This window comes from Capsicum annuum, chromosome 3 (genome assembly GCF_002878395.1).
Source record: "Capsicum annuum cultivar UCD-10X-F1 chromosome 3, UCD10Xv1.1, whole genome shotgun sequence".
NCBI lineage: Eukaryota > Viridiplantae > Streptophyta > Magnoliopsida > Solanales > Solanaceae > Capsicum > Capsicum annuum.
The window spans coordinates 13,292,769-13,315,302 of NC_061113.1; the positions used below are offsets into that span (position 1 = coordinate 13,292,769).

General features: G+C 32.0%; 1 protein-coding gene and 1 long non-coding RNA gene across 5 annotated transcripts; one reads left to right on the forward strand and one right to left on the reverse strand.

Moving 5' to 3' along the window:
- Nucleotides 1-10,067: 10,067 nt before the first annotated feature.
- On the forward strand, nt 10,068-14,715 carry LOC124897003. The gene is made up of 3 exons (XR_007053394.1): nt 10,068-10,362; nt 11,809-13,202; nt 14,586-14,715. It is a non-coding gene; the product is annotated as an uncharacterized LOC124897003 (long non-coding RNA).
- LOC107864585 lies at nt 11,466-18,505 on the reverse strand. Of its 4 annotated transcripts, none has more exons than XM_047409068.1 (7): nt 18,349-18,477; nt 17,538-17,573; nt 16,201-16,288; nt 13,450-15,292; nt 12,465-12,734; nt 12,086-12,342; nt 11,466-11,999 (listed from the first exon to the last, which is right to left on the reverse strand). In XM_047409068.1, the coding sequence occupies exons 3-7, from the start codon at nt 16,218-16,220 to the stop codon at nt 11,780-11,782; spliced, it is 2,610 nt and encodes an 869-aa protein (XP_047265024.1). In that variant the 5' UTR covers nt 16,221-16,288; nt 17,538-17,573; nt 18,349-18,477; the 3' UTR covers nt 11,466-11,779. The 4 variants fall into 4 exon arrangements, with proteins under 4 accessions (XP_047265024.1, XP_016566489.2, XP_016566488.2 ...); XM_016711003.2 differs by having other exon boundaries at nt 18,353-18,475; XM_016711002.2 differs by lacking the exon at nt 17,538-17,573 and having other exon boundaries at nt 18,353-18,505.
- Nucleotides 18,506-22,534: the final 4,029 nt, after the last annotated feature.

Sequence of the window (22,534 nt, forward strand, 5' to 3'; positions counted from 1 at the left end):
TATCTTACCTATCTAATTTTTATTGGTCATACAATAACAGAATATTTTTTTCCGACGTGTTCTCTCACATGACTAAGTGTGTTGCTTGATGAGAATTACGATGAAGGTATTAATTTGTGCCACGTAAGTGTGGTTGGTGAGGAGACAAGACAAAAGGCTTTGAACTTGTCAATAATTGTTCAGAAGCCTTTGTCTCATTACCTTTTCTTCTCTTTTCATTTTCTTCCATTGTTGTACAGCTTGTGGTTGTGGAGCTGGACATCTTTAAATTCTTTTTATTCTCAACACACTGCAATACTTTTTACCCACACGTGGTCGAAATGCATTTTTATTGTATCTTGCTCGAGACTTGTTCTGTAAACGTCTTTCAAAATGATATTTAATCCTTCAAAATTTCTATTCAGTCGAATGAAGTTAGCGAGTTGCAAGAAAAATATAATGTATTTTAATTTATAAGGTTTAAAGTGTTTGTAAGTTGAACGCATATCATGAATTCAAATCTTATCACATAACTAAAGCATTTTGCTCTTTGAAATAAAAAATAGTGTAAAGAAACGAGCCCATTATCATCCATGGAAATTCAAACTATAATCTTTCAAGTGACCATCAAAACATTCTTATTCCATCATATTTACAATCACATAACATTGAACAAGTAATAAGTACCAACAATGTCTAACAACACATAACTTCACTATTTGTTCTCCTCCCCATTATTACAAGAATCTATTACTAACTAGGCCCATTTAAATTGTAAAACTTGTTCGCTTTGAACAAGAAGATACATTCCATCATTCTTTGCAAACCATTCACATTTATTATTTGCACATCTTTGAGAATCTCTATGACTATCAAACACAAGAAATCTACCATGTGGCCCTTGTAGTGAGGCCAAACCACAAGTTGCATTTACATGATCCTTTTCATCATCGTAAAATATTGGAAAATCATATCTCACTCCTGAAAAAATTGGAAAAAATCCAATGTCAAAGTTGTTAATCATACAATGACTTTCCAAATCTCTTGCCAATTCATTACTGATATATACTTTGAATCCTACAGAATGAGCAAAGGAACATGGATAATATATAGTCAAAAGAAGAAAAATTATTGGCAAATTTGATTGTGAAGTCTTCATTTTTTTTTCTCCTCCTTGTTTTTTCCTTTTTGGTATAAGATATGGTCTATATGAGTGAAATATCAAAGTCTTTATATAGTACTATAATACAAATTTTATGGGAAGAAAATCTAGAATAATCATGCTAAAATGTAAATATAATTATGCTCCCTTTAATTATTTTTCAATGATGCAAGATAAGGATGATTCATGTACTATGCCAATGCATGCTCAACTATTATGGAAAAATGGTAAGGGATTAAATGTTACTCCCTCCACCTATTTTTACTTGTCAATTATTAACACAACCATTAAAAATAATAACTAAATGTAATTAATTATAGGCCTTTATTATATTATTCATATTAATTACAAATCATTTAAATATTGAGAAATAAATATAGTATTTATTTACAAGAATAAAATAGATACAAGATAGTAAAACATCTCTTGTTCTTCTAACTAGACAAATAAAGTTGAATAACGATTTTTAATATACTTGACAAATAAAAATGGAAAGGACAGTATTTAAGATTCACCATCCTAGTTATTATGTTAACTTGTCAATCTCCTTATAGCCAGTCCCAATTACCAAAGATAAATATAATTGATTATCAACGCCATAAAAATTTGGACAAGGAAAGTATTATAAATTACAATATCTAACAGCTTAAAATTGTAAAATAGTAAATTGCAATGCCAAAAAGTATTATAAATTACAATAGCTAACGACTTAAAATATCTAAAAACATATTAAAAATATAATTTATTATCTAAATTTTATTCGTGTCGCATAAATTGAGACCAAAATAACATATATTGTTAGTACTATATAGAAGTGCGGTAAAACATACACTTTTCGTTGACGTGTCTGCTTGCTCCGCGATTTTACTATATCACCCCTAAGTAATTATTAGACGTCATTTACGTATTGGAAAATTATTAACATTTAATAAAAAAATAAATTAGATATTTATGAAATGTTTGTTTCAGTTGCTTCAACCGTAATTTTGCTATTTCATTCCTAATTAATTATTTAACTCATTTAAGTATTAAAAAAATTAACAATGTTTAGTAAAAAAGGTATATATAAAAAATGACAATTAACTAATGATGTTTTAAATTAGTGAAAATTATCCTAAATAAATTTATTAGATTGTTTATTACAAGTTATAGCAAAACTTTTCAATAATTACTAGACTAAAAAGATAATTACAAGTTATAGCAGCTTTTATTTTTTTTTTTTAATTAAATATTTAAAAATCATTTTTTAATATTTATTATTTATATTATTTTCTTATTTATAACATTTAATATTTATCACTATTCATTAAATCTTTTGATAATTATGGCAAGTTATATTATTGATATCAATGTTGTTGTTTTTTAATAATTAAGTTTTAAAGTTTGTTCACAATTTTAAGGAGTCAAATATGGTAAATATATTTTTTAACATTGATACTTGATTTTTTACTTTTTATTAACTTTAATAATTAACTTACTTCTACATCGTATCACGTTTTACAGTCTTTCATTACCAATAAAAGTCTTCACTTACCTTTTTCATCTTCTTTTTCTATTCTTTTGAGTTTCATGCGTATGAAACTTGGTTCCCAATGAATATTCATAACCTTGGATTAAGAGTTCTTCACTTTAGTTTGATTTTTTTTTTCTTGAGATCAGACATGTCAGAAAAATACAAATTTGATTCTACCTCTAATAGAAAAAGTCCTAGATTAATACAAAAAATAGTTCAATTATTCTATCTAGACCCTCGTTTGATTTGGGGTGCTTTACCCCATCTCCACTATCAAAGAACAAGAACAAGGTAATTGAAGGTGAGTCTATTTCTCATAATCAAAGCGAAGTTTTGTTGGTCAAAATCGATTTTTTAAAAAATTCACTATCCTTGAAGCAGCCGCAACTCAACATGCAAAACTATTTAGTGTCAAAAAGGTTGTTGTTCCAGAATATAAGATGGTTGATAAGAGAAAAAATGTTGTTGTTGAACAAGCTTCAGAGTCTAAATCGATTCTGATTTTGAAGATGAAATTTTCGCTCATAAAACGAAGAAATCAAAAATAAAAAATCGTGAAAATGCTAAAGCTACAAGATTCAAGGCCAAATGTGAGTGTTGACAAAGTTGGTGATAAGAAGGTTGGCACGAAGAAATCAAGAAAAGTTTTTAAAGTTAATATAAATTGATTTTAATTTTTTTCTGTATTAAATTGGTATAAAATTGATATTGAATCATTTTTCTATTTACTGTTTGTTTTAATTCTAAGATAGTTAATAATTTGATTTAATTATTTGGTGTTCATTACTTTTTATTTTTCTAAGAGAAAATACCCTATTACCCCCCTAAATTATACCAAAAACGTCTACGACACAGTTCAATTTAAAGGGGGTCCTATTACCCCCCTGAACTAATTAAAAATGTAATTTTGATACCCTTAGTGCCTACGTGGCACATACTTGGCACACACGTGTGCCTACGTAGACAATTCAGTGTGTTGTGCCACGTAGCCACTAAGGGTATCAAAATTATACTTTTAATTAGTTCAGGGGGTAATAGGGCTCCCTTTAAGTTGAGGTGTGTCTCTGCCGTTTTGGGTATAGTTTAGGGAGGTAATAGGGTATTATCTCTTTTTCTAAGATTGTTGGTATGAACAAAGTTTTCTTTTTGTATTTTAGTAGTATTTATATAATGTTATGCTACTTTAACATTTGTTTCGTATTTTACATCGTTGACTGAAACTGATATGAATTAAGTCGCATCAAATGGTATTAAATTTGATATCAACTACATTAAATTATACATTTTTCGATTATGCAATTAGTAAATTTGACATGAATATTACATTTTGATGTTTATTGGTGCTTATTACTCTTTGTCTTGATAAGATTGTTGGTATGAACAAAATTTGATTTTGATATTTAACATAGTATTTATATAATGTTCTTCATCTTCTTCTGCCAGAAAGTAAACACCAATATCAATCATGGTTAATACTGATTATTTTTTTACTGCAATAAAAATTACTTGGCATCAAACAATTATCAATTAATTTATTTTCAACATTTACGGTGATAGTTTTTCATGTAATATCCATTACATACACTAAAAAGGTTATGTAACATAAACCATAATTTTTCTTATCAATTGTCACATTCATAAAACTCATTCAATACAAATGTGATATATATGCGAAATTTCATCTATAACAATTTTAATATCAATTTAATAGATTGAGAACTCAAAAAAAAAAAAGTATTCCTTAAATATGAAATGAGTATATAAACTGATTTCAACGTAATTTATTGAATAATTCATGGATATTGTATTGTGTACTATACTAATTTCATATACTAAAAACAATTATAAGAATACATCATTTGTATGTAGAATATTATATTCCAACACAAATAACAGATTGTTCAGTTTTTTTCATTAATATCCATTGAAATAATTTTTGTTATCACATACAATAGATATTTAACAAAAAAAATCGACAATACTATTTTTTTAATCTAAATACACTATTACTTCCGTGTCATTCTGTATGAGCATTGGTGGGTATGTATTACTTATCAAAAACTTAATCTCAATTTGGATTGAGGTAATGTCAATCTTCAACTGTTTTGATATTGCATTAACCAGTGCTCTATACTTTGAATCTGCATCTTATGTAATTTCATCTACAACAAAATCTTTAGGTCTCCCTGTAAACATATTACATAGTTCATAAGTAAGAATTATTTGAAATTTCTTAATTTAAAAATATGAAAATTTATAATTTCAACATACTATATTTCATAATTTCAACATAAAAAAACATACATAAAATAATACAACAAAATAAACATTATATCGAAATTGTCCTACTCAAAGCAATCAGAATAACATTATGAAAAACGATTAATATATACAACATGGTCGAATGATGTTTTTGTTATTTGATTTCGTATGCATTTGATATATGAAATATTGATTTCTGAACAGCTTTTAAAAAATTGAAAGATTAATTAACTTAAACAAATAAAATATCGTTAACATCCCATCTTCCTCCATGCATTACAAGCATAGAATGTAACCTATCACCATACATTAAATCGATTAAAGACAAAGTTATATCAGATTTTTTTTTTTTAAAAAGAAAGTACAATTTTGATTAAGGAGAACAAATCCTTGGTTGAATTATGATTTTGGAATAACACAACCATTTGCAGATGCCGTAATAGAAAATTACACTTATATCAGAATATTTTCTAAAAGAAGAAGTGAAAACTTTGAAAAAACGATAATTATGATAACGTAGTAGAAATCACAGATTAAATATTATTTTTGGATGAAGAAACCGCATATATGTTAATGAAGTTGGAACAATACTTTAATTCAACATTTTAACAATAAAGAATTTAAGAAACACATACAAAAATTATTTAATTCTTTAAATACGTTTGATTACAAAATATCAATTTGCTAAATAATATAACACACTTGACAAATTTCATCTCCCTCCATGACGTATCATGATTGAATGCAAATTATCAAAATTCATATTTTAATAACACAACAATAACTTATGTTTGCTTTTCTTTCAAAAAAAATTCTCAAAAGTTGCATGAAACAAAAAGAAATTATGAAATTGGTTTACTGACACAATAAAATCGTGTAGAAAAAAAATGATAGTGTATGAAGATGAAAACTCTTAATGGACGCATTAAAATATGAGAAATAAAAACGGTTAGAGGAATTTGGAGGGTGGAATTGATATCAATTATTAAGGTTAACTACATTTAAGGAAGGAATATTGTAGATTAGTTATATTAAATCTTTATTTTTCTTTTCTGTAATTATTTTGTTTTGCTTTTTAAAATAATAAAAAATATATTGTTAAGTATTTTTTTTAAATGAAAGTTGCTATAACTTGAAAACTAAAAGGAGTTGTTATAACTTGTAATAAACAATCTAATAAGTTTATTTATTTAATTTTTTTATTAAATTAACTTGACATCTTATACGAGGTCCACTTAAATTTTTTTCACAATTATTTTTTATAGTAATTTTGCTATATCACTTCTAATAAGTTACCATGAGTAATTTAAGACATGTTTATTTTGCTACTTCAATCGTGATATTTAGTTGACTGTCGAAATTATATGTGTCACTTAAATTGGAATAAAAGAAAAAGTATTATAATAATAATTATTAAAAACTTAAATTATTTTAAATATATAATTGACTATCAATGCCACAAAAGTTTGTACAAGGAGAGTATTATAAATACAATAGCTAACAATTTAAAATAGTAAATAAAATGCCAAAAAAATATTATAAATTACAATAGCTAACAACTTAAAATATCTAAAATTATATTAAAAATATAATTAATTATCTAAATGAATGTGTCACATAAATTGAGAAAAAAAATAACAATATAGCCCTTGGGTATCTAGCTTATCAGTAATAAAGGGCCCAAAAATAAATCATTCCTAGTTTTCCCACCTCCAAATGCTGTATCATAGGGGTTTTTACACTAGTAGCCAAAGAATTTTATTATTTACTTATTTTATCTAATATACATAAAGTATACACCGATTATACATAATTATACATATTCATGCATATCTTATATATTCTTGGCTCTTTTCATACTCAAGTTTATTGATTAACCATTATCAAATAGTCTATGTAATTACTTTAATTTTTAACCGTCAATGTTACAATAACAAAAATATATTCAGTGTACTTCCACGAATAGACGTTTGTAATGATAGAATGTAAGCATACCTTACCATTATCTTGAAGGTAGACAAGCTATTTTCAATAGACCCTCAGCTCATTTTGACTTTTCAAGGTATTACTTAATTTGAAGTAAATATCAAGTGAGAATAAATACTCGTTTCTGTTCAGGACCGAAGCTAACAATGTTTCAGGGGGTTCATCCAAAACCCTTGCGACAGAAAACTGCACCATTTATACATATTTAAAATTATCTTTTATATATGTTGAACCTCCTTCGACCTCTTTGTATGTTTATTAACCTTAGTGAAAATTCTAATTTCACCGTCATCTATATTTTAACCTCATTGGTAGTATAGAATAAGGAGCACCAGTGGTAGAATAGTACTCTGCCACGGTACAGACCTGGGTTTGATTCCCGGCTGGTGCAATTTTATTGTTGCACAAATTTGTGAAGTAGGGTCTTCACTACCGTCTCATATATTTGACGGAATCATGTGGCCCATTTTCTAATCATCGTATTAGAAGCCATATAATACAAAACATGCATGCCAAAGATCATTAAAATAAAAAATAGAATAAACATCAAAAGATTCAGAAGGAAGTTTTAATGTACCCAAACGAACTAAATCAGCCAGCTTAGAAATGGAAAGGATAGGAGAATATGGAAGTGCGTCACTTGAAAAATGCTTCGAGGCAGTGGCGGAAGGTTGTGGGTGCTCAAAAAATGTATGTTGCTGTAGGGATTCGAACCCAAAAAGTAAGACACAGAGATCACATCTTCAAGCCACTGCACCTAATCATATGATTGTTCTCTAGATGCATTTTAATAAATTATATCATTTATTCTGTGTTTTTTTATATAATTATACCTAATTTACATCGAATTTACTGGATGCCGGAGCACCCAAATATTACACGTGGGTCCGCTCCTGCTTCGAGGTTTATTATGCACACACACTATTGTATCTTCTAAACATGCCTGATGCTCAACGCTTGACCTATGTTTAGAAGCTTGAGATCCAGTCATATATGAATTCTTTTGGGTCAAGTTTATAAAATTAGCTTATTTTAATAAGTGATTTTTTTAAAAGTAGTTTTAAAAGAAAAAATTTTGGTGAGAAGTTTGTGTTTGACTAAAAAATTTTAAAAATACTTTTGAGAAGCAATTAGTGTTCGATCAAACTTTTAAAACTATTTTTTAAGTATTTTTTTCAAAAGTGCTTTATGGGAAAAACTATTCTTTTTAATTTATGAAAAACTGCTTATTTTACTCCTCAAAAACAATTATTTTCTTTCATAAGTTTGACTACACATCTCCATTTTCTAAAATAAGCACTTCTAAAAAAACAAATATTTTTAAAGAAAAATAAGCTTGACCAAATAAATTTATTGATCCTTAAAATTCTTTAAATACTGCATAGTACAGTACTCATGAAATTTTTTATTAATATTTTATCCAAATATAAGGTTCCAGGCGACTGCAATTCAAATTTAAAACCCTAGATTCCATTTAATTTGGATTAGTTGAATAAAAAAATATGATAGCTAAATTAATTAAACTCATGTTTACTAATATTTTAGGAGCGATCTATTACCGTACCAATCAACCACCCTTCTATTGTTTGAAGTGAATTTAAGGCCTTTTTGGCGATGAAAATTATTTTTTTTCGGAATTGGAGATGAAATTGAAGATGAAGTTAGAGTTGGAGTTGTGTTTGATCATGAATATAAATTAAAGTCAGTGATGGATCCAGAATTTAAGGATGGTGGGTGCTTAAAAAATTTAAAAACTGAATAAAGTAAAAAATCATCTTAAGATTAACCTAAATGTCAATGCATCCACACAACTTTTTGTCACAGTGGTTGCTTTTATATATTTTATACCTATTTTTTTATATTTTTTATATAATTATACCTATTCCGCATCGAGTTTAGTGGGTGCCGGAGCACCTCAAAATCCTACATAGATTCGCTCCAAATTAAAGTTATTTTTGAAATTTTGTGAGAGAACTATGAGTGAAAACAAGTAAAACTTGTTTTTACTTTTTCAAATAATTTTTCGAAAGTAGAGTTGAAAAATTTATGACTAAACGAAACATATTTTCACTTTTTATGTTAAAGTAAAATAATTTTCTGAAAAAAAGAAATTTTTTTTTATGGCCAACTAATAAAACCTTCTGGACATATAAAACCAGTCGCATCAGCGTGATTTTCACGTGCCTGCCATATCATTGCAGACCTCCACGTGTTGCGTATGAAAGAAGATTACAACTTTTACAAGTCACTCCAATTTCTTTCATTTCTTTATTTTTTGTCAAATTAAATTTTTGGTCTAACTCACAATTTAATAAAGGAAGAAAGATTATGAATCTTACAAAAAAAACTCAGGATTTTATTTATCTTCTGGTGTGTGATATGTCATTCAGCATTATTAATAATCCACTAGTCAATTTGTCACACAATCATTATCAATTAGTGTTCATTAGAATGAAATACAACTTAATACATTTGATTATCGGTATTTATTTAATTTTTGTAAAAACTCAAAGATTCATTTCTTGTGTCATGAGTTATTCCGATTCAGGGTCTGTCTTCGGACTGCCCTGAAGGAGAGGAAGGTTGGACGCCTAACCTTTCGCGTGCTTAGTCTTGCTTGCCCAGACGATGTGCGTGTGGACCTCGGGCCTCTTGATACCCGGTACAATATAATAAAAGAAGAAAGATTGTGAACCTTATAAAAAACTCAGGATTTTATTCATTCTCTGGTGTGAGATATGTCATTCATCCTTTTTCATTATCCACTAGTCAATTTGTCACACAACCATTATCAATTAGTGTTCATTAGAATAGATTGCAATTTAATACATTTGATTATCGATATTTTTTTTTTTTTTTTTAAAAAACTCTAAAATTCATTTCTAGTATCATGACCTATCCCAATTCGGGATCTGTCGTGCTTAGTCTTGCCCAGACGACGTGCGCGTGGACCCCGGGCCTCTTGGTACCCGGTGAGAATGTTCCCCCAGCTCTGATCTAAAATCCATGGCCGATCACCCCTAAGGGGTAACCTGGGAAAAAAATAAAAAAATAAAAAAGTATCATGAGTTATAAGTTAGAATTATTTTGGTTAGCGAGTCCGATTACCAAATGATTAAACAAGAAAACCAATACTTAAAATGATAGAAATGATTTATTCCAACCAATAAAATTATTCATGACTAACCATACCTTAGCAAGTATTATTCCACTACATATTCAAAACAGCAATTTATGACCACTTATACACTAAACTAACTTGACCACTAATAACAAGATAAAGTCCATCTGGTTTAGCTTGCCAAAGACATCTACCATTGACCATTGTAACATGTATTTGGTTCTTTTGAAGGATCGAACACAACAAAATTCCCATGCAAATTTCCAGAACTTAATTCACATGATTCATTTGGATTATCAACACTTGTATCAACGGACATATTAAGTACAAATCCACCAGGTGCATTTTCTCTACCCAACATTTTTACCTTGTGCTATGCAATTCAGAGTTAATGGTGCATTCAATAAATTAGCAATAGACACTGGATAAAGTGTGGCTAAACAAAAAGTTAAAATTTGGACAAGGATAAAAATTGGGAGATAAAATTTGAAGGAATTCATGATTTTTTTTTTATTTTTTTGATGAGTAGGGTGACAATTTTTACCTGGTTTTATAGTTGCATGTGGCTTATTGGGTAAGGTAAGTTACTATATTATTTTGGGGGAAGTTGAATTGATTGTATTTCCAAAAATTTTCATAATACATAAAGGAAATTTTATATTTGGATGGAAAATGAGATTATAAAAGATTTATTTGTTACTATAGCTGGGTGATAAAATTGGCTATCTGATTTGATTGAAGTTTGGAAACTTAAATGATGGATCTCTGTCCCGCTTTAATTTAGCTAGTATACAAGTTTTTGCATGGATTGCCCCTATTTTTGGGTGATCTTTAATTTCGCTCTCTCAAATGGTGATTTTTAATTTCTGTACCTATTATATTTAATTTCTAGAGTTAAAATTTGAAGCCTTTTATTAAGGGAGGATACAATCACCCAAAATTTAAAAAAAAACATTTTGCCACATCATTGAAATAAATATGACAATTTCTTTCCATTTGGCCATATATTTTAAAGTTGAAATTTAAAAATTTAAATTTTTGAGTTGTGATTTTAGGAACATGAAATTGTGTATAACATGTGTTTTAGTTGAAATTTTGTGACTGAAAGTCAATTTTTAAAAACTTGAAAACATTTAAAGACCATATTTCAATATTTGAAAGTAAATTTTCAAACTCTACAATCAAACACTAGCTAAATATTTGCCACAATTTTTGCTGCAATCCAGTTTACTTCAAAATTTATATTTTTGGGGTAAAAAAAGCATCATCAGCATTTGATGAGCTTGGACAGCCGGTGCATCAAACATCTTGCATTCACATAGGGTCCAAGAAAGAACCGCACTGTAATAATCAATCCTAATATAATCATTAATGATTGCTTCCACATCTCGAGCCCCATGACCTTTTACAGGATTAAATCTTTCCTTTGTACTGAGCTTCTAGAAAATAAAAAAGTGGCTTTACTGATTAAAAGATGTCACTTCTGGTACTATGCCATTTGAACTTTTACATTGCATCCATCAAAAAGAGAAACAAAAATAACATTTAGCTTTTACTATGTATACCCTTAATCAAAAACCTTAATTACAATTATCAAACTGATATGAAATACAACATTTTTGAATTCTAAAATTTCCTCTGATAATAAATGGGCAGGTTTTAAAGCAAAGTCTGTTATTGTTGTTAGATCTGAAGTTCTATGTTAGAAGAGTAAATGCATGGGGATTTTCCAGTATAACTACTGAACACTTTACCATCATATGTTAATTATGTTTCTTGCACCAGCATAAAAGTTATCAACGAGTTCTGCTAAAACATCTGTATCCCCACCTACTTTCTGCAACATGCTGTTGAACGCGGTCTTCAAATGCTTTCTACCCTCTGGTTGACTCCAGAGAACGCTAAGGACATGCGAGGAGTAGACAGGTGCAGGCTTAGCTACCAACTGCTGACCATCTTCTTCATATCCGTTGAGACTTGGCACGTACAGAATCAAATCAGAAAAGAGCATGAGGGAAGCAAATGCCTAAGGGAAACCAATATCAGATAAGCAAGCAACTACCTGTTTATAATCTCTAACATTCTTGGCCATTCAGCAAATTTGTAATGCACATCCATGATGCCAGGAGTTCTCGTTACGAATTGGCTAGTCTTTCCCAGTTCTTTGCATAAGGGGATCATTTTTCTCATTGTAAGGAAATCCATATTTGACATCCTTACAATGGTTGTTCGTGGTGCATCGATTCTCAAGATTGATAGTTTCTCTCCATGCATGATCAATGCATGCTTTTCAATAGCAATTTCTTTGCCCTCTACTGTCTGGGAGAAGAAGCGTTTCATTGTAAATAACTAAAACCTCAACTAGTCAAACTACATGATTGGTCATTGGATGAACTCAAAAGAGGAAAACAAGGAAACTTATTCCAATAAAAGCAAATTACCTCAAATTCCACATAAGCAACGGAGCTTGACGAACCAAAGAAAATTCCAGTTATGTTGCTTATGCAGAAGGCTAGAGCTTCTTCAATGTCGCGAAAGGTCACATTGTGCTTGAATTCTTTTATCATAACTGTCCTTGAAGGATGCTTTACTAACGAGGTGGGAACTTCTGGATAACCAATTAAATCAGGTATACACGTGGCCTCCAAAACTACCGTATCCATAATCATCACATCAGATCTTTTAAGAGCCTTTTGCCTTCCCTCTTGTGACTGCAAAAACCAAAAAATGATAAGTGGAAACGAAATGTGAAACTGGCTGTTCAAATCATGAGCCTATGCTTCCACCATTTTGTATCTCAAAATGGAGACATTTTATTCACAGCAGCACAAAGTTGATACTGAACATATCATTTTGTGCAAGCCATGTGAAGAAGGGACACAAAAGGGAAGTGCATTGACGAACATACTTCCATAAGAAAATCAAACCATGACATATTATCAGTTTTAGCCCCTCAAATTGAACATAGAGAGGGTGTATTGTAAATAGCAGAGCCCTATTTTTGTACTAGTTACACATTTTAAAAAGTATTTAGTGTAAACTTGGTATAACATTAAATAAATTTCATTGTTGCATCTATTCATTAAACAACAGGGTAGTACAGCTATACTTCCTTCAAGTTAAGGAACTAACTTCAGTCCCTACACTTCTCTCCATCTCCTTGAACAAGCAAAACTAAGGTACGTCAGCACTACTGTCTGTTTTCCTGCTGAAGTGGAACTCATTTCATATTGGTCTGGAAAACACGTGTTTGTTTCTTGTTTCTCATTTTTTTTTTCTTATTTTGTGTTTCCTTTTGTGCTTGTGCTTTTTTGCCCTTTCTGTTTCTTGCTGCTCTACAATTTTGAATTTTACAACTAAAGAAAGTCGAGAACACAACCTGAAGCAAAATGGTCAAAGACTGGATAGTGAAGACAGAAAACATACCTTAAAATAAATGTGTGCAGCTTTATAATTAGTCGATTTGACACTTGGAAACACAACCTTAGAAATAGCCCCAGAACCCTGGAAAGCTCTAGAGACAGCACTTTCTGTGGCTTTAATGTTCACAAACTTAACAATCATTTTGTTTTCATCTGATAACTTTTCAGATGAAGAGGCCTCCTCACCCTTGCTCAGATTACCCTTTTCCCTCAAAGATGTAGTCTCTTTAGTTTCTATTGACATGCAGAAACCAAGCGGTGCAGTATTCCTGATCTCTGTTCTTTCATCACCCGGGTTAAGATCTGCATGGACTTCGTTGGATAGCCCACTGTTTTTTTTCTTTCCAGTCACACTCTGAGATGAAGTTTTTCTTTTTTTACTGTCTAATGTCTGCTTATCAGTGTGTGCTTGGATTCTGTTACTTGCACTTCTTTCCCTATCACTTCTGTCAACAACAATTTCTTCATGCCTAACAAAAGACGGATCCCAAGGAGGCAGCTCACCAATAAGTTCTATTAAGCCCTTTATGGTGGTGCCACTTTTTCCGAGAACATTCTGAGATGTTTCATCGAGGTGTTCAGACTCTCTAGGCACAGATTTTTCACTCTTTGGGTCGACAATCTGATCTATCGCTTGATGATCAGCCTCCACGTGAGAAGAATCATTGGAGAAAGATGAAATTTCGTCCATTTTGGTATTAGAAAGTGCGATAGGAATAGAGATGTCTTCAGCTGGATGGTGTTCACTTGTCGACAAAACTGTTTTTTTTACAAGAACATCCCGCCATTTGTTGGTTGATTCACTCTGTATGAAACTATTAGAATGTGCAACCTGCTTGAGATTGGATATTCCGTCATTCTTCTCAAAAATTGAAAGAATGTCTGATATTACATCCTTTTTCTGCATTTGGCCATTCTTAACCTCGAACTCTGGTTCACCATCTGATATTACGTCCTTTTTCTGCATTTGGCCATTCTTAGCCTCCAACTCGGGTTCATTATTTCTTTTTTCCTGAGCAACATCTACTACTTGGGCAACCCTCTTTATTACACATGATGAATCATCGGTACCACTCCTTCCAAGTTCTAAATTTGATGAAAATTTACACGACTCCATAATTTCCTGCTGCTCGTTTTCAGGTGCAGTTGAACCAGATTTATTTGCAGAAACTCTATGTGATGTCCTAGATATCTCAACTTGCATTTGATGTTCTACAAAACATGCTTCCTCAGATTTTGAAAGGATCTCTTCTTCAGAACTGATTTGTACACTTGATGATGCCTCCTCAGCTAGCAATTGTTCTCTCTCTTTCTCAACGAACTCTGAATGATGGAAACCATTAATCAGTTGAACACCGTCATTGGAATTGGCTTTTCCGCAGATAGATGAAGCGCCAGAAGACATGCCATTTACCCCATAGTCAGTGCTTCCTTCACATTCTTTTGAAGAGATATTTAACAATTCTTCAGGCCCAACTGAATCAGAAATGTTTTTCATATTATTAATAACCTCTAAAGCTTTACTGTTGTCAGCATGAGAAGAAAGATATGTTTCACTGTCAACGTTTTCTGCCATATTAGTTAGAGATGTCTTTTCTGAATGAATTGTAATCTTAAGATCATTCATACTTCCACTATCATGACTATCAGCAGATACAACATTATCAGAATCTTTAAGCTCGGAAGTGGAAGTTAATGCATGAGTGCTACTGCTCTTCTGCTCCATAAACTTTTCAAAAATCTTCTTTTTAGTTCTTTGAAAGCCGGATAGCAAATAATCCCAGGGACCTACTTCCTTCCGGGCATATGTTTCTCTGGGAAAGACCCCTTCATTTTCGGTCATATGCCTATAAAAACAACGACGATCCGACATATGTTTCAGAACAGATGAGATATTAGAGTTTACTCATTGTTACGAAATGAAAAGAACAGATACGCACCGACTTAAACACACAAAATACAGTAGAATTTTGCACGCTGAAGCAACTATATCATCAAACCAGAGAGAAAAAAGAAGAAACAAGAAAAGAAGCACCCTATAAATATGACATTACTGTATAGATTGGGTAAGCCAAAGAAGTGAAAAGGCAATCGATCTGCATGAAATTGGTCCATCACTAAATATGATATCCATTTCACATCTCGGAGCACTGTTACCAAGTCCCAATTCACGCACTCTCTATACTTTTAGAGACCCACAAATTTGGCTAGGTTCAGATCTTACCATGGTTTAATGATCTATGCAGGAACTATTATCGTTCATTTTTTTCTGTTCTTATATCATTTCGGCTATAACCTACAATGACTACAAATCTCAAGATTTATACTTCCTTATTCATTTTAAATTTATGACCTATCAATTTTAATGTTAGTAGCCAGATTTGCATGTTTTTTATTTCTCATGAACAATGCTTAGCATGCTAATCTTCCACAATCATTTCCATCATTAGTTTCACAATATGGTTACCCTTTCGTCAACATTTTCTACAATATGATTCACAAACAAACTGCAAGCATGAGCACAATTTTGTACTATCATACACACTAATTTCACTAACAGGTTAAATTTGTGATCGATAGATCATCTTCACGTCATACTACCAAAAATGCTAAGGTCATAATCTTGCAAATGAACACTCAATAAGCAACTAATAATTTTGAGGACCATGCTAATATTATCATCAAATTTCAACCAAATAGTTTAGCTCAAAATGCAGCTAAAGGCTCATAAGCATTTATAATTAAAAGATCTTACTTCTTTTCAGATATCTGCATTTCTGATTTCTTCAACGGCTGCGAAATTTCGCCTTTATCATTCACTGAAGAATACCATCTTCTACATTCTGTAACAGAAACTAGCTTCAATTAACACATACAATTAAAAAACGAAAACAGTACTCCTCGACCCTCCCTCCCCCAAACCAATATAACGGACCAAGAGTAGCATTTTACAGCAAAAATGATAAATGAGAAGAAGACATATTTTTTCCCAAATAGGTTCATTAATGAATACAAGTGATAAAATCAACACCCCTGGGGAAAGCTGGCCCAAACACCACGGTTATCAAAAAATACCCCTCCGCACACACACCCCACCACACATACCATAAAAGGTAATCAGGAATCAATATTTGACACCAAATACAACAACATACCCAGTATAATCCCACAAACAAAGTGGAGTCTGGGAAGGGTAGAGTATACACAGGCTGTTTCCGATAGACGTTTTAATACCAAATGAGAGAAAAAAAGAACACACGTCTTTCCAAAGGGATATCTGATAAACTACCTATTCATCTGCTTAATTCCAGGAACAGAAAAGAGGACCATTTTTCCAATAACTACAAGTGAAATAATCACATCATTCAACTCCCAACCGATCCCAACTGAGCCCCAACATTGAGGCAAAAGAGACAATTTTTTTCAAGTATGTATTTGATAAACTACTTATTCACTCCTCTGCTGTTCTACATTCTGCAAATAGGTTCATTAACACATACAACTGATAAAATCAACATCCCCCAACCCCCATCCACCCCACACCTAAAAAAAGATAATCAGGAACCAATATTTTGAGACAAATGAAAAGAAAGACATTTCTTTTTCCAATGGGTATCTGATAAACTACCTATTCATCTGCCTAACTCTACAAATAGAAAATACGTCCATTTTTTCCATAAACACAACAGCATACTCAATGTAATCCCTCAAGTGGGGTCTCGGTAGGATATAGTATACGCAGACCTTACCTCTACCTCGGGGTAAAGAGCATGTTTCCTATAGACCCTCAGCTTATGTACAGCAAATCAAAGTACAATTCAACCCCCCAACACCAAAATCAAGAAACAACATTATGCAAAAAAGACAATTTTTTTCAAGTGAGCATCTGCTAAACTACTCATTTCTTGAAATAGGTCCATTTGTTCAATAAACATAATGGAAATAATCACATCATTAAACCCCCCCCCCCCCCCCCCCCTCCCCGGCACACACACACACATAAGAGACACACAACACCAAAATCAAGAAACAACATTATGAGATTAAAAAGACAATATTTTTCCGACAGTGCTCGATCCAGTTTTCGTGCACCTCAACTAGTTCCACACAATAGTTGTCACCTCCCACCTGCAACAAGTACTATTAGGTAACTCCATCAAGAAAAGACAATTTTTTTCAAATGGGTATATGATAAACTAATTATTTCATGAAAATAGGTCCATCTTTTAAATAAACATCAATCACATCATTAAACCCCCAACATCGAAATCAAGAAACAACATTATGAGATAGGTGTTCAGGCCATCCTTCGCGCAGCTCAACTAACTCTACAGAATACCTGTCACCTCCCACCATCAGTAACTCTATAAAAAAGAAAACAATTTTTTTTCAAATTTGTACTCCCTCCGTCCCAAATTACCCATCCCAAATTGAGATGACACAACTATTAAGGAAACAATGATTGCTAATGTAATTTTATTATTTTGCCCCTATTAACTATGTCATGCTGTTAGTTCCAATATTGATGAGTTATTCTATGGCTATACCAAAGTATTTTTTGCATGAATAATTAGGATTATAGATTACCAAAGTCTTTGCAACATTTTTCAAGATTCGATAATTCAATGCTAGTAACAAGGAGTAATCAACTACTAAGGGTATAATGGAAAAAAAAAATTATCTTGTCTTAGATTGATGAAAAAAAACAAGTAAAATGAGAAATCACATTAGTAAATTTGGAACGGGTGATTTGGAATGGAAGGAGTATGCGATAAACTACTCATTTCTTGAAAATAGGTCCATTTTTTCAGTAATCACATCACTGAATCCCCAAAACCAAAATCAAGAAACAACATTAAGAGGCAAAAAAGACAATATTTTTGAAGTGTATTTGGTAAAGTACCTACAGTGTTGATGAGTGATCTGAATCTGAGTGGAAGAAGACGAGAGAGGGACATTTTGCCCTCCCTTCTCTACAAGGGAGAGGAAGCAAACAGCAGAGGGTTTTTGCTGAGGTTTTAGAGCTTTGATACTCCAAATAATGCTTCACATGTAAATGTAATGAACTACCTAAAATACCCTTCTTCTTTAATCTCAACTTTTTTTTTTTTTTACCTTGTAACGGTAGGTTTTCGCGCACCAATCATCCTTTAAGATTAAAACAGATAGAGAAAGAATCAGCTAGTATTTTTTGTGTCTACCTGAGACTTCACCCTCTCAACCTATTTCACTGACCACCAGATCACACACTCTTAAATGTCTCAAATTAAACTATATGTTATTTGGTTTAATTCAATTTATTAATAATCAAAATTTCAAACAAAAGAGGCATGATATTTGGCAGGGAAATAATGTTTGATAATATCATTATAATTTTTTTTTTTTTTTTTTTATTATTATTATTATTATATTAATATTAAATGATTTTCTGACGTGTTTATCCATTTTCTTCGTGAGTGATTGTCTAAATATTACAACTTTGTTGTACTTAATTTCATGTGCACAAGTCCATCAATTTGTCGAACGTCTTCTGCCTTTCTGCAAACATAGTGGTTTTCGCAACTGGTGGAGGAGCAACAACCCTAGAAATAGCTGTGAGTGTGAGCTCCTGATTTCTGGAGTGGTACTTAATTACCATCCGTGAGAGAGTGAAATAAAGAGATTTAGAATATATTAAAGTTGGATATGTATCATTAATTGAAATTTTCTACATGTCCTAGCCTCCCAAAAATAGACGTTATTGTACCGTTCCCTAAGACTCTACTAGACATTGCTCTAGTACTCATGAGAGACTAAAGTGTCCGCCAAAACAGCCTAATCTAGAGCTCTAATACCAAACTATCAAGACTCAAAAATTGAGTTAGTCGTGATGGTACCTACCTAAATCCTGTACAAAAATCATAATTTAATTTTAATCCTTTTTAAGCAAGTAAAATGTGGAAGTAAAGTGAGAATAGTGTATAAGTCATTAGCAATGTCTCATGACCTTAAATATGTAGAAATAACCGTCACACCTTTTAAAACCTGGTGTCACAAGTACAAAAGCAGTTAAGATCGATGATACAAGTTAAAGAACATAAAATTCATCATCTAGGAAAGAAAAGACATGATAAGGGTAAAGATATGGAGTCCAGTGATGTGGATTAGCCAAAAAAACTCGTCCCAATAACTCCAATCTACACCTCAAAGGCTCAATGCACCTCATTTGTTAGTAGAATTCGAACCACTTGTTATTTTCGGGTACATAAAATCTGTATTTTGACACAACAATTTCAACACAAGTTTAAGTATAAACAAGAATACTAATGAAGTTATGCAACACCTTCAACACAAGATCAAAATGACGTTTTAAAGAAGTGTGTTTTCAGAATTTTACGAAGAAAATTAGATGAAGCAGAAAAGGCCAAGTCCTCCAACTTCACGGAGTGTCCTTAAGAAAATAATTCCCCTCAAGTATCCAAGGTTGCGAAATTTTCCTCCCAGGATAAAATGGCCTAAAAATCCGATTGTAGTGGTACCTCAAATGGTTGGATTCTCTTCGAACTCACTCAACGATTAGATGATCACAAAGAGTATTTCAGAAAACAAGAAGTGTTTTAATGCAGGAATTTTTTTTTCATCCTAAACCTAAACCTGTGGAAAAATGCAAGTTTATATAGCCATCAAGTGCCTCTTTCGAAAAGAGGCAATGGTTCATTCGGAAACTTTGGAACAGTCATGTTTGTTCATCGAATCATTGTATCCTTTTTCTGGACAGTGACAACCATTCGAACAGACATCTCTTTTCTCGAATCAGTGTGTCATTTCGTCAAAGAGTTACATCCCTTCCGAAGCAGCATTTCGCAAAGATGTATTCTTTGAAACAGTCATGTCTATTTATCGAATTATTGTGTCTTTTTTCTGGACAATGAAAACCATCCAAACAGATATCTCTTTTCTTGAATCAGTGTGACATTTCATCAAAGAGTTGTACCCTTTCCGAAGTAGCATTTCGCATTTCTGTAGTTTCTGCACCGCGTGCATGCATGTTAATGGAGGAACAAAAACTGTTACATTTTTTCCTTTGGATTTTTTGTGAAGCAGCATTTTGCATTTTGTAGTTTCTGCACTGCGTGCATGCATGTTAATGGAGGAACAAATTTTTTTACATTTTTTCCTTTGGATTTTTCAGACTGCATTGGATTTCTTCCCAAATAAATTTTGTTCAAATTTGAAGCCGAAGCTGAAGCCGAGCCCAGTGACGATGACGACGGCGCGAGGCACCTCTTGGTTCTTGCCTCACTTACCATGTGGAGTAAGTGTTTCTAGATATAAACACTTGAAAGTTTCCTTCTCCCACCAATGTGGGAGAATTAGTAGACTTTTCTTTTTTTTTTTTTAGTACAATTTCCATTTTAAGTGTTATCTCAATTTTTCTCTCCACTTGGTTCCCTCCATTTTTCATTCACACTTTTTAATTTTAAACCCAACAATCCCCCACATGAATGGGGAATGACTATTTTTTCATAAAACATTATAGACAAGTATGTGATTATCAAACAAAAACTGATTGCGTTTGGATAAGTGGGTTTCCCTTTGAACTTTTCATAGTGAACATGCATCGGATGCACTCGGTCAATCGATAAATTTGATATCTTTGAACCATCGATCTTTAATGTACATCTAGAAAACACATGTCACACAACCAGACTTATACCGTTTATGGTTCTCACGATTTTGTTTGTTTCAGCCATGAACATGTCCCGGTCTCATGAGAGCTTAGAGAATAGGCCTTTACTAACATTCTTTTTGAAGCAGCTTCCACTTCACGGTCACATAGGTGATTTCTAAACATTCAATCATCTAGATTAAACTATTTGATTAAATCTGCTAAATTAGATAATCATTAAAAGACTTCACACGTAAGTCTTATCCTTGTTTACTAAACATTGTCTACATCATGATAATGAGTTGGTATATTGACAATGTTGAACCTGTCAGATACAACTTTATTTGATCTCCTTGAACCTCACTCTTGGGATCTCTAGTCTGCTAGGTAGAGTTACCGTCCTAGGCCATAAACCCATTCCTTTGGATATCCTCTCAACTCTTTCTCTAAACAGACCTTTTGTAAGTGGATCCGATATATTATCCTTTGACTTCACATAGTCAGCAGTGATAATTCCACTAGAGAGAAGTTCTTTAATAGTATTATATCTTCGTCTTATGTGATGAGATTTATCGTTGTACATCATGCTCCCTACCCTACCTATTGTCTCTTGGATATCACAGTGTATACATACTGGTGCCACTGGTTTGGGCCAATAAGGAATATCTTTCAAGAAATTTTGGAGCTATTCTGCTTCTTTATCGGCTTTATCCAATGTGATAAACTCGAATTTCATTGTGTAGCAAGCAATACATGTCTGTTTGGATGATTTATAAAAGACCGCTCCTCCACCTATAGTAAATACATATCCACTTGTGGATTTTACTTCATTCGATCCAGTGATCCAATTTGCATCACTATATCTTTCAAGTACCGTGGGATATTTATTATAATGCAAAGCATAGTCTTGAGTGTATTTAAGATACCCCAAAACTCTTTTCATTGCCATCCAATGAGTTTTATTGGGATTACTCGTGTACTGACTCAACTTACTAATATCATATGTTATGTCTGGTCGTGTACAATTCATGATATACATTAAACATCCCAACACTCTTGAGTACTCCAACTGTGAGTCACTTTCACCTTCATTCTTTTGAAGTGCAAAGTTCACGTCCAATGGAGTCTTGGCAATACCAAATTTCAAATACTTGAATTTTTCAAGTACCTTTTCAATGTAATGAGAATGTGACAATGCCAACCCTTGTGAAGTTGTAATTATTCTTATTCCTAAGGTCACATCCACAACTCCAAGGTCTTTCATATAAAACTTGCTCTCGAGAATTCGTTTCGTAGAATTTATGTCAGAAATGTCTCTATACTGATGATCAACATATCATCCACATACAAACAAACAATGACTTGGTGATTTGGAGTGTCTTTAATGTAAACATATTCATCACATTCATTTATCTTGAACCCGTTTGCCAACATGGTTTGG